Source organism: Gasterosteus aculeatus, chromosome X (genome assembly GCF_964276395.1).
Source record: "Gasterosteus aculeatus chromosome X, fGasAcu3.hap1.1, whole genome shotgun sequence".
Lineage (NCBI taxonomy): Eukaryota > Metazoa > Chordata > Actinopteri > Perciformes > Gasterosteidae > Gasterosteus > Gasterosteus aculeatus.
Genome location: NC_135698.1, coordinates 7,012,980 through 7,024,923, shown reverse-complemented (window position 1 = coordinate 7,024,923; position 11,944 = coordinate 7,012,980). Strand labels below are relative to the sequence as shown.

The window sequence follows — 11,944 nt, the reverse complement described above, 5'->3', positions numbered from 1 at the left end:
TTGTTGGTGTTTCTTCCTACCGGTCTGACGTTCAGTACGTCAGCATTTAGCAAATGCCTGGTTTCAAATGCAGCCGTTGGTCAGAGGGTTCGAGGGGGGGCAGCTGGTGGCGAGGGACTGAGAAGGAAAGAACAGAAATACTTTGAGCTCGTTGTGAGGAGGTACTGGTACTATGAATGTTATTGATTAGGTTTGAGGTACAGATGAATGGATGATTGCAGAAGAATGTAGAGATGCTGCAGCCCCCAATGTGCTGCTTGTATCTTCAACAAGGTGGCAGACTGCGCGGTGAGGCCGGGTGCGATCTGACCGATGACGTAGACTGGATTATGCGAGTGGCTGCATCACAGATCCAGATTGATTTGTTTGTTCTGGAAAACCCAAAAGAGGCTCTTGGTTTTGTTTGCTGTGTCTCGTGGGTGAAAATCCTATTAGGGGATGGCCATGACTTCATACTTTACCCATTTTGGAGGAAATATTGTAATTTTCATCTGTAGTCCTGCATATCCCATAATGCGCCAGCTTCATTCAGATCCTATTTACTTCCCTTAACGATCACCTCCTTCGATCGTTTGTAACGAAGGCTTTCTGTCAAAAAGTCTCAGCCAGGTTGGAAAAAAAAAAAATGACCCTAATAATGTCAGCGTCATGTGATTCCAAAAGGCTCCTTCCAAAGGAAAAGGAGGCATTGATCTGTTTTCAAAGGCCGGAGCAGAAGTTTATATTTATGTATTAAGAGAAGGCACTTTTAAAGAACCAGTAAATGAGGTAGTTAAAAGTGGCTCCTACAATTACAACATGAAATTCTGCTTACATATTAATGCCCCAATTCTAAAGATCTCATTAAAGTACATATTAACTGAGGAATTCCACTTTTAATAATGAAAATCCGTTTCGATTTCCGATTCTGCGATTCTGCACTAGCATGCACACAAAAATCAAGTATTTGTAACATTCCCTGAGCAAGGCACCTAACCCCTAATTGCTTGTAAAAGCCATGGGTTAAAAATGTAATGTAAGTCGCTTTGGATAAAAGAGTCAGCTAAATGACCTGTAATGTAATTTAACAAGGATTAACTGCACGATGATCCGATCGACCTAAAAGTTGCTTTTTGTTTTTCGAAAGACATTTCGGAGATCCTGCTCAGCGGGCGAAAGGGGAGGTGTAGGTGGAGCAAGATTACAAATGCCAGTTATGCAAGAAGCAGAGGATCAGATAACACCTAAAACTGTTTCAATGCTTTATTGTGTTACAATGGCAGTACAGTGAAATGATGATCATGCTATTGAGTTCATGTTTACATTATTGACATCTCTTACAGTGTTTCACATTAGTAAAGACTTTTGTTATTCTGTGAGAACAGTACTTGATTTACATCACAATCAAAAGGAGGAAACGGTTACACAACTTGGATGTGTTGTTCTTTGACAGTCGATGTACGAACGACTCACCTTTGCCAATGCTGGTAACACATCTGTGAACGACTCCACAAAAGAAGGCCTTGTACACAGTGGTGTGTGTGTGTGTGTGTGTGTTGCGTACATTCCTACGTACACCTGGAAGCAAACGCTGTCAGAGGCAAGATGATGATGTCTGCTGCAAGTAAACGCACGCAATGAGTCAGTCACTCGGTTGGGAGATTGAGAGAATCACTTAAGGCCCCATTTAAACAACAAAGCTCTTTCAAATACAATACTTTGTGCACGTTTTCACTTTTCTAACCAACCCAGAAAACCTCTTTGGGTTTAAAGTCAGGACAGCAGTTGAAAGATCACTTTTGGAATGTGCTACCAAATGAAAAAATGGGAAGGCTATTTGTAGTTGCTGTACAAATACGAATAGATGTCCTAGCTTGTTTACGGGGGGGGCAAGAGAAGGCTGAGAACCAGTACTCCAAATTTATAGGAGACATCAGGCTTGTTGTTATGTGTTCCAACGTGGAACGAATTATTACTCCGATGAGCAACGCGACGGATTAAATGAACCATTCTGCCAGGATAATTCCAAAAGACACAGTTGGCCCATCGGGAGTCGGATTCACTCAGTGGGACTGCGATAAAAAATACATTTAAAAAAAAAAAAAAAAACTCTGCTACAACAGATGGGAGGGGGGGGGGGGGGTTCTTAAAGCTTCTGCCCGTCCTTCACTGTGAACAACACCGGATCCCCTAAAACAAAGACATCTTTGTGAGGGACACAGAAAGGCAAAGAGGATCCATCAAGAACTCCAGCATCATCACAACGTATATTGGCTGCCGTTGATGAACTGGCCCACAGTTGGAGTAAAATAAACAAAAGAAGGTGCACGGTGCAACACGCAAAGCCCCCGCGCTCCGTAACCACCTATTGGCTCAGACGGTTAGTCAAAAACATACAAACGTGCACCTTAACCACAACCACTGTGTGCATCTTGAAATATTCCAGTGGTGGAGGTGGTGCAGCATTCGTGATAAGTTAGTGGTGTAGTGTCATTCATTGACGACGACAACCTTAGTTTAGGGTAAAACATGTAACAAACAGGTTTCAAGAGCGCGTCCATCAGTCGCACATTTGACTGCGATCAAACACATCACATCATCAGATGTACCTGGTGTCAAAGCTGCAGCTCCCCATTGAAAAAGAGGATATCGAACATCCTCTCGCTCACTTTCAGTTGTGAAAGAAAGAATAAAAACTAAAAAAACAAAACAATGAAACACGAAGAGGGCTGGTTTCAGCCAACACACTCCTCTATTGCTTCCTTTTTGAAAGGTAAATAAAGCAGTCAAAAAGCATTTGATTCACAAGTATGTTATCACAGCAGGATGAATTTGTTGCACATTACGATGCCTAGAGTCTTCTAAAGAAAAATCTATTCATAGCACACAAATTCATATTCAGTAGCACAAATGCGGCCACGTAACAGGAATCGCTTCCTTCAGAAGAAACGTACGTTAGACCCAAAAGGCGGCGGGATCGTGGCCCTTTCTGCGACCTCTTCGTTGTGCTGCGTGACGTGACCGCCCCGCAGCAACGTCCCGACCAGATCGACGCCAGCATCAAAGTCAAACATGAGCGCACAAGCGAACCAGTATCGCCAAAAAAGATGTGAAAGACTGTGGGACCATGCGGCCGACAGGTGGAATGGCCCACGAGGCGAGCGTTTTGTCAGCCGCCCCCCTGCCGAGGAGCGGTGCAGCAACGTTCACTGTCCCCGTCACCCGCGGTGTTTGGAAACAGTCTCCAAAAAGGTCAGACGAGACGCACAAAGAGGGAAAACAGACAGCCAGGAGGGGACAGCAGGCGACAGATGGAGAAGCCCCAGGGTGGAGGCAGTGCCTACGTCGTCTTGTCGCGAGTGGGCCGTAAAAGGCACGAGTGTCCCGTGGCATTCAGTTTCCCAGGCTGGCGGGTGAGGACGGAGGGGAGAGGGAAGGGGAGGGCGGGGCGGGGGGGGGGGGGGGGGCGTTCAGGAGCAGCAGAGGTTGTCTATGACCAGCGCGACGTCAATCTGGTACACATCCAGCAGCTCCAGCAAGAAAAACCGATCGCCCTGGGGGTCCAGCCCCATGGCCCTCACATGCTCGGAGGTGAGGGTGGGGTCGCTGCTCCCTGCTACGTCCGACAGGATCTGAAAGATGCGGTTGTTAAGCTCCATGAAGAACCTGGGACAGGATTAAGAGACATTAAAAGTCATTTCACGGTCTTCCGCATCACATTAAAGAGAGAAAAACAGTTATAATGAAAAGTTATAAAAAGTTATAACGGTTCTCCTGACACACGCTGCCTGCGATCAGCAGCTGTGAAGACACTTCACAGGACTCACAGGATGAAAAGATCCTCTTCATTTGTCGTGCAGTCTCCATCCACCTCCTGAGTGTAAAGCAACATCTGCCTGGAGACCAAAGGAAGAAAAAAAAGGTACATTTATGATGTATGATATTTGAAAAACACATTCTGCCCCTCATGGCTGCCATCTACGAGTCCATGTTAATGAAGCAGCGTTACGGTGGTCAGTTATTTGAAACCCATCTCAGGTGTACAGTATCTGACGTGGTGTACCTCTGCTCGCTCAGCTTCCTGTACTTCTCCTTATCCGCTGCATTCAGTCGAAGCAGCGGCTGCAAATGGCTCCTGTGCGTTTTCACATTCTGGTTATCAACGTAGACGTCGTACAGCTCCTTCTTCTCCTCAAAGATCTTCTCTGTTGTGCCTTAAGATATCATTAAAAAAAATAAAAAAATAAACATGCACATGAATAAAAGTAGTAATTTCCATAGATTACAAGTAGCGTTCAATCAGCCATTTTAGATGCGACGCTTCGCTCACAGGCCACGTAGGACAGCTCCGTTTCCAGGGCGGGGATGTCGGCTATGTTGATGTAGAAGAAAGGCCGTAATTCCGGCACGGAGACGCCAATTCCAGGTAAAGAGACATTGGCCAGGCAGCAGCAGCAATACACTGAGGAAGGCACGAGAACACGGGCAGTGAAGGCTCTCCATGGAAAAAAATTGGAAAATTACACCTAAAAATTGTAAAAACCCTGTTCAGCCTGACCCGTTCGCTTAAAGAAAACCAGTGCGTTTGTGTCCACGCGTGCGTTGGAGCTTCTCACCTCTGTAGCAGACTACGCCGATGGGGGGAGGGGAGAAGATGAGGACCCGTTTCCTCAGCAGTGCAAACTTCCAAAGCACCATGATGTGCTCCCCGAAAAACTGGATGAACTGGGACATGCAGCCGGCCGGGTGGGTGATCTGCAGGGTGAGAGGACAAATGGGTTTCGTTGCGTTGATGCCGCTGCTGCTCGTGCTGTGCAAACCCGCCATCCCCAGCAATGTGCTCTGCTGCGTTCACACCTTCATCTCTGGGTGCATACAGCGGTTGATGGTGGTGACACTCCAGGTCGGGCAGGCGGTGACCAGACCCTTTCCTGTAGGGGGAAGCACGGCCTTCTTGTCCTCGTAGAAGGCCTCCAGAGGAGAGTACTGGCCCGGGCACTTCAACTGGTGCCTAAATGGAAATGTCGGAAAGAAAGAGAAGATGGGGAGGAGCAGAGATTAAAAAAAAAGGAGGAGAAGGTCACGGATGAGTCATGAGAGCCTTTTCTCATTTGTGCAACTGAGCCCATTGTGCTTGCTTGAGTGCTTATTCATTATCTGTCGCATGTCCCTCAGCCATGAACACTCGCAGCTCGGGATGGAGGTTTAAAGACGACTACTGAAAGGCACTGCTGCTTGTTTTTTTTTTTTTAAGCAACGTAAATGCTTGAGCTCTGTGAATGAATGCGATTTCAGTGTCGGACACTATTTTGGATAATTCAAGATGACATATTGTGCTTGGCCAGTAAACCTTCAGTGGTTTTTAAATTGCATTGTGGGATCATTCGAGGCCACACGCATTTCCCCCCCATTTAGTTTAACCACCGCAGCCAACCAGTACTCATGCTTGACATTTATATCCAACACCGTTCGAGGTATCTGCTTACTGCTGTGGAGTAGCAAGCAGATACATAAGGCCACAGTTACCACACATAAAAACACAACCCCGATTACCACACACTTGTACTTGGAGGCAACCTGTTTTATTTGTATTTGGAATACAATATGCTGTCGTGCTGGTACACGGTTTTACTACAAGATGAAAGAAGGTTGCTGGATTTGTTTTCTTTTCTGCGTGCTTTGTGAGTGACATTTGTAGGACTGTCCGTCAAACAGGATCAAGTAGCCACAGCATGTAAAGCAAAAAAAATTTAAAAAGCAAGTTGATCACTGTTGATAATAACGTGTTTAACTGACAGCACGAATAAAAAAAAATATATATGCATATATATATAGAGATAGATATAGCTCTAGATCGGTAGATAGATAAGCTTTTGAGAGAAGTGGGGAAGAGGAGCAGAGATGCTGAAGAGAACAAAGACTGTCCAGGCGCCTTCGAGCATGGGACCATACAAAAAACAACTGAATGGTATCTTGTGACGATCGCTGTAACCTGGACTCTGGATCCATGTTTAACAGAGGAGTCAAATTTTAACAAACAAGCGAGAGCAGGGGGTTGGCTCACAAAGAACAAATCCTGTAAACCCGTCAAGGAGAGAAATAAAAGGAGGTAAAAAAAAAAAAAAAGAACACAAAAATGTGATAATGTCAGATAGAAATAACAAACAGATCCAGGGGTGAACCGCAGCATGTCTCACCTGACTTGGTTCTCCAGAAAGTGCATGTAGCGGTAGAGCAGCGTGTAGGAGGGAGACAGAATCCCCACGGACTTCATCCTGGCCCCTCGCTCCAGCTCACTGTCCACGGGCATGTTAGCAAAGCAGGCCAGACCAAAGTAACAGCCTTTGCGGAAATATCTGGCCGAAAGGCAAAAGCAAAGACCGGGAGTAAACACGGTGTGAAGGATGTCACAAGGACAGATTAAACACGTGTCGGTGAGTCACGATGGGCGGGGGGACTGGGAGTACATACATGAAGTCACTGGTGATCCGGTGGGAGCCGCTAGCGATTGACTTGAATTCAACTCCATCCAGGTTGACGTCGTGAGGCAGGCACCACTCGATCATATTCCCTGCCATCCACACACACACACACACACACACACACACACACACAGAATAAAATGTCAAGTCACTTTCCCTTCTGGCTTCTTCTGATTCCGGCAACTTCCTCCAATTCTGCATTTGAGTCATGTGGCAAGAGGTCAGCGACAGAAAGAAAGCTCTGACTCAGCTACTGTAACAGTCTTTGCACTCAAGGCCTCCATGTATGAAGCTGAAGCTGACTTGTGGTCTGTTCTAATGGGATGGTGGTCTCTAAAGGCGCTCGCACTTGGGTTATTTCTGCACTGTGGGTCGATTGGAGCTATTTATTTGAGACTTTACATTAGAGATGTTTGATAACCCCCTCCTGCAACAGGCACCCTCACCCCCCCCCCCACACGACGCAGTGGAAAACATTATAGGACAATTGGAGGACATTTAGTTATCTGGACCACAAATAGCACTTCTAAAAAGACGGGAGACAAAAGATCCCTCGCGACACGCTGGTTTGCTCACCTGATCTTGTACCAAAGGTCACCACGAACACCGCCACGATCTGGTCTTTTTCCTCCCACTGGCCCCTCGACGAGAGGCCGGGGAAGAGGGCACCGCGACCCGGGCCGGGAGGCTCCGCCCGCGGGCGGCCCGGGCTTCCGTTGCCGCTGCGGTCCGCAGCTGTTGCGCTGCTCTCGGGCCCGCGGGTGACGGCGGCGCTCCACCCGGTGCCAGCCACGGTCACCGCGGCCGGGCGCCGCCCCGGTGGCTGCGAACTTTTCGGGGCGACCTTCTCCTCCCGCGACGGCGGCAGAGGCGGATGCTGCTGCTGCTGCTGCTGCTGCTGGGCGGCCTGGCTCGCATCGGCCGGTGGGATCTCCTCCCAGTCCAGCAGCGGGGCTCGGTCCGACTGCTTCACCATGGTGGTGGTGGTGGTGGTGCTCCCTCTGAGGGACTCGGGGAGGGTGAGAGAGAGAGGAAACGAACGAAACTTCGCCGTCCGGTTGAATCGACCGCACTACACACGGTGCTGGAGTTGGATCATCGTGTCCTGCTGCTGATCGCTGGGTTGTTTTCTATGTATTTGTAAGCGTGTCACATCCACGGATGGGCTGCTTTTCCTCCGCCCGCCGACTGTTTTGATGACGTCGCTGACTTCCGCCCACGTGTCTTCATTACTATTTCATAGCGTGACCTAATTTTGCTTAAGGGCTTTTTAATGTAGTCCATAATAAATCACACGTTCACATCGTCGTGCCATTCGCATTGGCATCCAGACGTAGTGCACCTGTTTTATTTAAGTGTAGTATACAATTTTATTTTCAACGTTTGTTTAATGTATTGGAATGGCATTATCCATTAACATCCACAAACTTCTTAGTTTTAAGGAAACGCGGTAAAAAAAAATAGTTTATGCAATTAACAACCATTTGAACGTCAAGTGTGTGATTTTCAGCCAATCTGAGAGCTCGATTGCGCAACTCCCGCGGCACAGTTTATTTAAGCAGGAAGTAATTTGCATACGAGGCGCGACATTCAAAGCGTGGTTGCGACGCTGGTGAGGAGATGCGCCTTGATGGTGAGTATTCATGATGAACACACAATATTACTCTTAACTTAAATTACAATACCATCAGTGCGTCAATGGCCGATGCATGAAGCAGCTGTTGAGCTTTCACATCATTTTGTTTGGAGAATGACATTTGTTGTGGATGTAGAAATCTAATCGTATCATACTGGTTATGTGTAAGCCGACTGTAAAGGCAAAGTGGCCTTTTTGCACTATAAATTCAGTCGAATATTAGAATCATACTTTTTGTCTAACCCTTAGACCCCAAGCATGGCAACGTTGTTTGACGAGATCAGCCAGCAGCTGGACTTCACCAGCTGTGGAGAAGAGGGGACTAGCAGCGGCCACAGCTCCGACGACTGCACCCCGATGATCCACAGTCCCCGGCTCAGCAGTCCCCGGCTCAGCAGTCCCCGGCTCAGCAGTCTCCGTAGTCCCCGGCTCAGCAGTCCCAGCTCCGGCCGCAGAGCGCCCAGGGTGCAACGCCAACGCAGTAGAAGCAACACCTTGTGTTCCCCTTTACAGTGCACAAGTCCTATACCTTACGCAGCCTGGAATAAACTGCGGCTCTGTGACTCTCCCAGCACACCCAAGGTGAGGGGTCGTTCAGAGTGACGCCCATGTGGTCTCACTTCCCTGTTGTTATGAATTGTGTTTGTCCCCCCCCTGTAGAGTCTTCTGTCAAAGTCGTCCCAGCCTTGCTCCAGCACCAAGATAGGCCGCCCTAAGCGAACCCTGTGTTTCGCCTCCGCTAGTGGCAACTTCATCCAGGCACCTTCCGTCAACGTGAATCCTTTCACCCCTGAAACAGTCCGCAGGAGCAGCGAGCAGCAGTGGAAGGACCGTTGTAGGAGTGATAATGATCAGGATTATGGACGCAGGTAACTACGCTGCATGCTTTATTGTAGATCTGTAAAGGTCCGTGTAGGGCCAATATGCGCCTGGCATTTTTACACAGATGGGCCCTATTACCATTTGAAGATGTGATTGCTCGTTGGATACCTCACGCAGTGCACTGAGGAATTCCTCTTCTTCCTGTTTTTATTGTCCTCACACAGTCTTGGCTTTTCTATCTCGTCCTAATGCATTTTAGTTCAGAGCACATAAAAGGTGTGAAAGCCCTTTTCATTTTTCAGGTTGAAACACAGCCTAACGTCATCTGAGGAGGATGATGATGCCTTTCTTCCTCCGAAGGTAAAAAATTGGTTTCATCCACGCTTCGGTGGCGGATGTAACCATATTTCTGCAACGCTTCTGTTTTTGATTTCATAATCCGGCTGTGTCATCTTTGCCTGCCTCTTCACTTCTTGTTTCGCCCGAAATGACGCTGCCCATCCTGCTTCCGTCATTTCTCAAAGGCATCTCCAAAAGAAAAGATCTGTCAATCCTTTCCCTCGTGGAAGTGCTACCATATTTGGTGACGCAGCAATTCCCTCGCTCGAGACCGAGCGTCTGTGACGAGAGTTCCTCCGTTCAGAAATGCGTTTGATTTTTTTTTCCCACACAAGGCCCTCAGTCTGTTTTTCTGGCAGAGACGAGCTGTCCAAGCCCTCATGCTGTCGCGCTACGAGAGCGAGTTCCTGGAGCTGGAGTGCATCGGTGTGGGGGAGTTTGGGGCCGTTTACAAGTGTGTGAAGAGGCTGGATGGTTGCTTGTACGCCATAAAGCGCTCTCGCCAACCCCTGGCAGGCTCTACCAATGAGTGAGTCAGCAGAAAGACGCTGTGTGCCTGAGTCCGCTTTTATCATCCAAATTTATCTGACCCTTTTTCTTTCTTTTTTCTTGTGTCCTCTCAGGCAGCTCGCCCTAAAGGAAGTGTATGCACATGCGGTTCTTGGGCACCACCCACACGTAGTTCGGTATTATTCAGCATGGGCAGAAGACGATCACATGATCATTCAGAACGAATACTGCGATGGTACGTGTCCCATTTCCGCCCGAAGGCACCATTTACGTCAAATGGAATGAACGATTCAGTCATTGTCTGCGGCCAGGTGGAAGCCTCAGCGACGTCATTGCGACGAGGAAGATGCGGGAGGAGATATTTTCAGAGGGCGAGTTGAAGGATCTGCTCTTACAAGTGTCCATGGGATTAAAATACATCCACAGCGCTGGCCTCGTCCACCTGGACATCAAACCTAGTAAGTGTCAGATAGCAGTTCCTCACGGTTTTCTTGTAATTTGAAGGCTAAACCTCCTTTTTTTTTTTTTTTTGTTTCATTCCTTTCGCAGGTAATATATTCATTTGCCAGCGTCCCAGCGCAAGTGCATCGGGTGAAGGGGAGAGTGAAGAGGAGGATGACCGAAGCACTTCAGCGGGAGTCATTTACAAAATCGGTATCTGTCTTTCCCCTACATTTTCAGGGTAGTCGGGCAAACGGTTTGGGGGGGGGGGGTGGGTGTTACTCTGCCCTACTGGTATAATGGTAGACTGGGTATTGTGTTGACTGTTTCCATATATATATATATATATATATATCTATATCTGCCGAATGTCGTCGTTTGCTCTAAAGTGTGGGGACTTGTTTTCTGCAGGGGATCTGGGTCATGTGACCTCTAGCAGCAGTCCTCAAGTTGAGGAAGGGGACAGCCGCTTTCTGGCCAAAGAGGTCCTGCACGAGGTAAACATTTTGCAAAGCAGTTGATGACGGAAGAGTAGGCGATTTGCAGATTCGTCCAAATAAAACCCATTGCATCACGTTTTCCAAGAGCTTCTTTCGGCTGTGTCTTTGCTCTCTAGGACTACAGTCAGCTGCCAAAGGCCGACATCTTCGCTCTGGGCCTTACAATTCTGAGGGCAGCCGGCGCACCGCCTCTGCCTCAAAATGGAGACGAGTGGCACAGACTTCGAGAGGGGAAGCTCCCCAAACTGCCAAAGGAGCTGTCTCCTCCATTCAGAGGCCTACTTCAGGTAGTCTTATTTCTGGAATGATTCTTTTTATTATTGAATTCAAATATCATTTTGAAAATTCTCCTAGGTTGTTAAAAATGTTTTTCTTTTCCCCTCGTCAGTTGTTGCTGGATCCCGACCTGACAAAGCGTCCGTCTGCCAGGGAGCTCTGCAAGCACACCGTCCTGCGGGAGGATCGGACCGGGAGGGTCGCCGCTCGGCTGCGTAGAGAGCTCAATGTAGAGAAGTTCAGGACAGCCATGCTTGAAAAGTAACCGGGGAAACATAATACTTTAACAGGCATTGCCAGTTCTGTTCTTTTAAGCCTTCTTCTTCTTCTTCTTCATCATTCATTCAGTCTTGGATTCATTAATTTATTTCTGTTTCCTCCTTAGGGAGCTGCAGGAAGCTCGTCAGGCAGCTTTATCACCCGACCAGTACCACTGTCCTGGGCTGAAATCTGCTAAGATGGGGTCTTTACCCAAATCTGGAAGGAGGCTTGTTGGCGGGAAGGCCGTTCGGTCCATGAGCTTTGGCTGCTTTGTGAATGGAGACTGATGTGACTCAATGACACAACCACGTGCCCGCCCTTTGCTCGGGTGATATGCGCGTCCTTCTGCAAACCGGGCTGTGCTTAAAAAGGCAGAGTCTCTGATGGCCAAATGACAACATGCAATAAAGATTTTTTTTTTGGGGGGGGGGGGCTGGATTAAAAGCTCTATAAATTGTCAGTGATGCAAAGGTGGGGTTTGTTTTCAAAGGATCTAACTCACTTAAAGGCAGATTGATTTTTATGACAAGTGAGATGTAACTGCTGCAGTTGGATGATTTTTTTTTTTAACTGTAAATAAAACTTTTAAGCATTTTATCAATGGCTGATTTTATTTTCGTCAGCTTTTGCAACTCTTGCACTATGTAATCCAGCCAGCCCATTAAACGGGCCACAAAGGGACTTTCCACTGGCTCTTA

General features: G+C 47.7%; 2 protein-coding genes across 3 annotated transcripts; one reads left to right on the top strand and one right to left on the bottom strand.

Moving 5' to 3' along the window:
* Nucleotides 1-1,227: 1,227 nt before the first annotated feature.
* Nucleotides 1,228-7,662, bottom strand: LOC120808729 (DENN domain-containing protein 11). The gene is made up of 9 exons (XM_040161816.2): nt 7,038-7,662; nt 6,451-6,550; nt 6,177-6,335; nt 4,837-4,990; nt 4,596-4,734; nt 4,310-4,441; nt 4,043-4,193; nt 3,807-3,875; nt 1,228-3,645 (listed from the first exon to the last, which is right to left on the bottom strand). The coding sequence occupies exons 1-9, from the start codon at nt 7,435-7,437 to the stop codon at nt 3,450-3,452; spliced, it is 1,500 nt and encodes a 499-aa protein (XP_040017750.1). The 5' UTR covers nt 7,438-7,662; the 3' UTR covers nt 1,228-3,449.
* A 289-nt stretch (nt 7,663-7,951) lies between these two features.
* Nucleotides 7,952-11,843, top strand: wee2 (WEE2 oocyte meiosis inhibiting kinase). Of its 2 annotated transcripts, XM_040161813.2 has the most exons (12): nt 7,952-8,094; nt 8,347-8,679; nt 8,758-8,966; nt 9,222-9,279; nt 9,618-9,787; nt 9,882-10,003; nt 10,080-10,226; nt 10,318-10,422; nt 10,621-10,706; nt 10,826-10,996; nt 11,098-11,246; nt 11,371-11,843. In XM_040161813.2, the coding sequence occupies exons 1-12, from the start codon at nt 8,092-8,094 to the stop codon at nt 11,531-11,533; spliced, it is 1,716 nt and encodes a 571-aa protein (XP_040017747.2). In that variant the 5' UTR covers nt 7,952-8,091; the 3' UTR covers nt 11,534-11,843. The 2 variants fall into 2 exon arrangements, with proteins under 2 accessions (XP_040017747.2, XP_077938122.1); XM_078081996.1 differs by lacking the exon at nt 7,952-8,094 and having other exon boundaries at nt 8,353-8,679.
* Nucleotides 11,844-11,944: the final 101 nt, after the last annotated feature.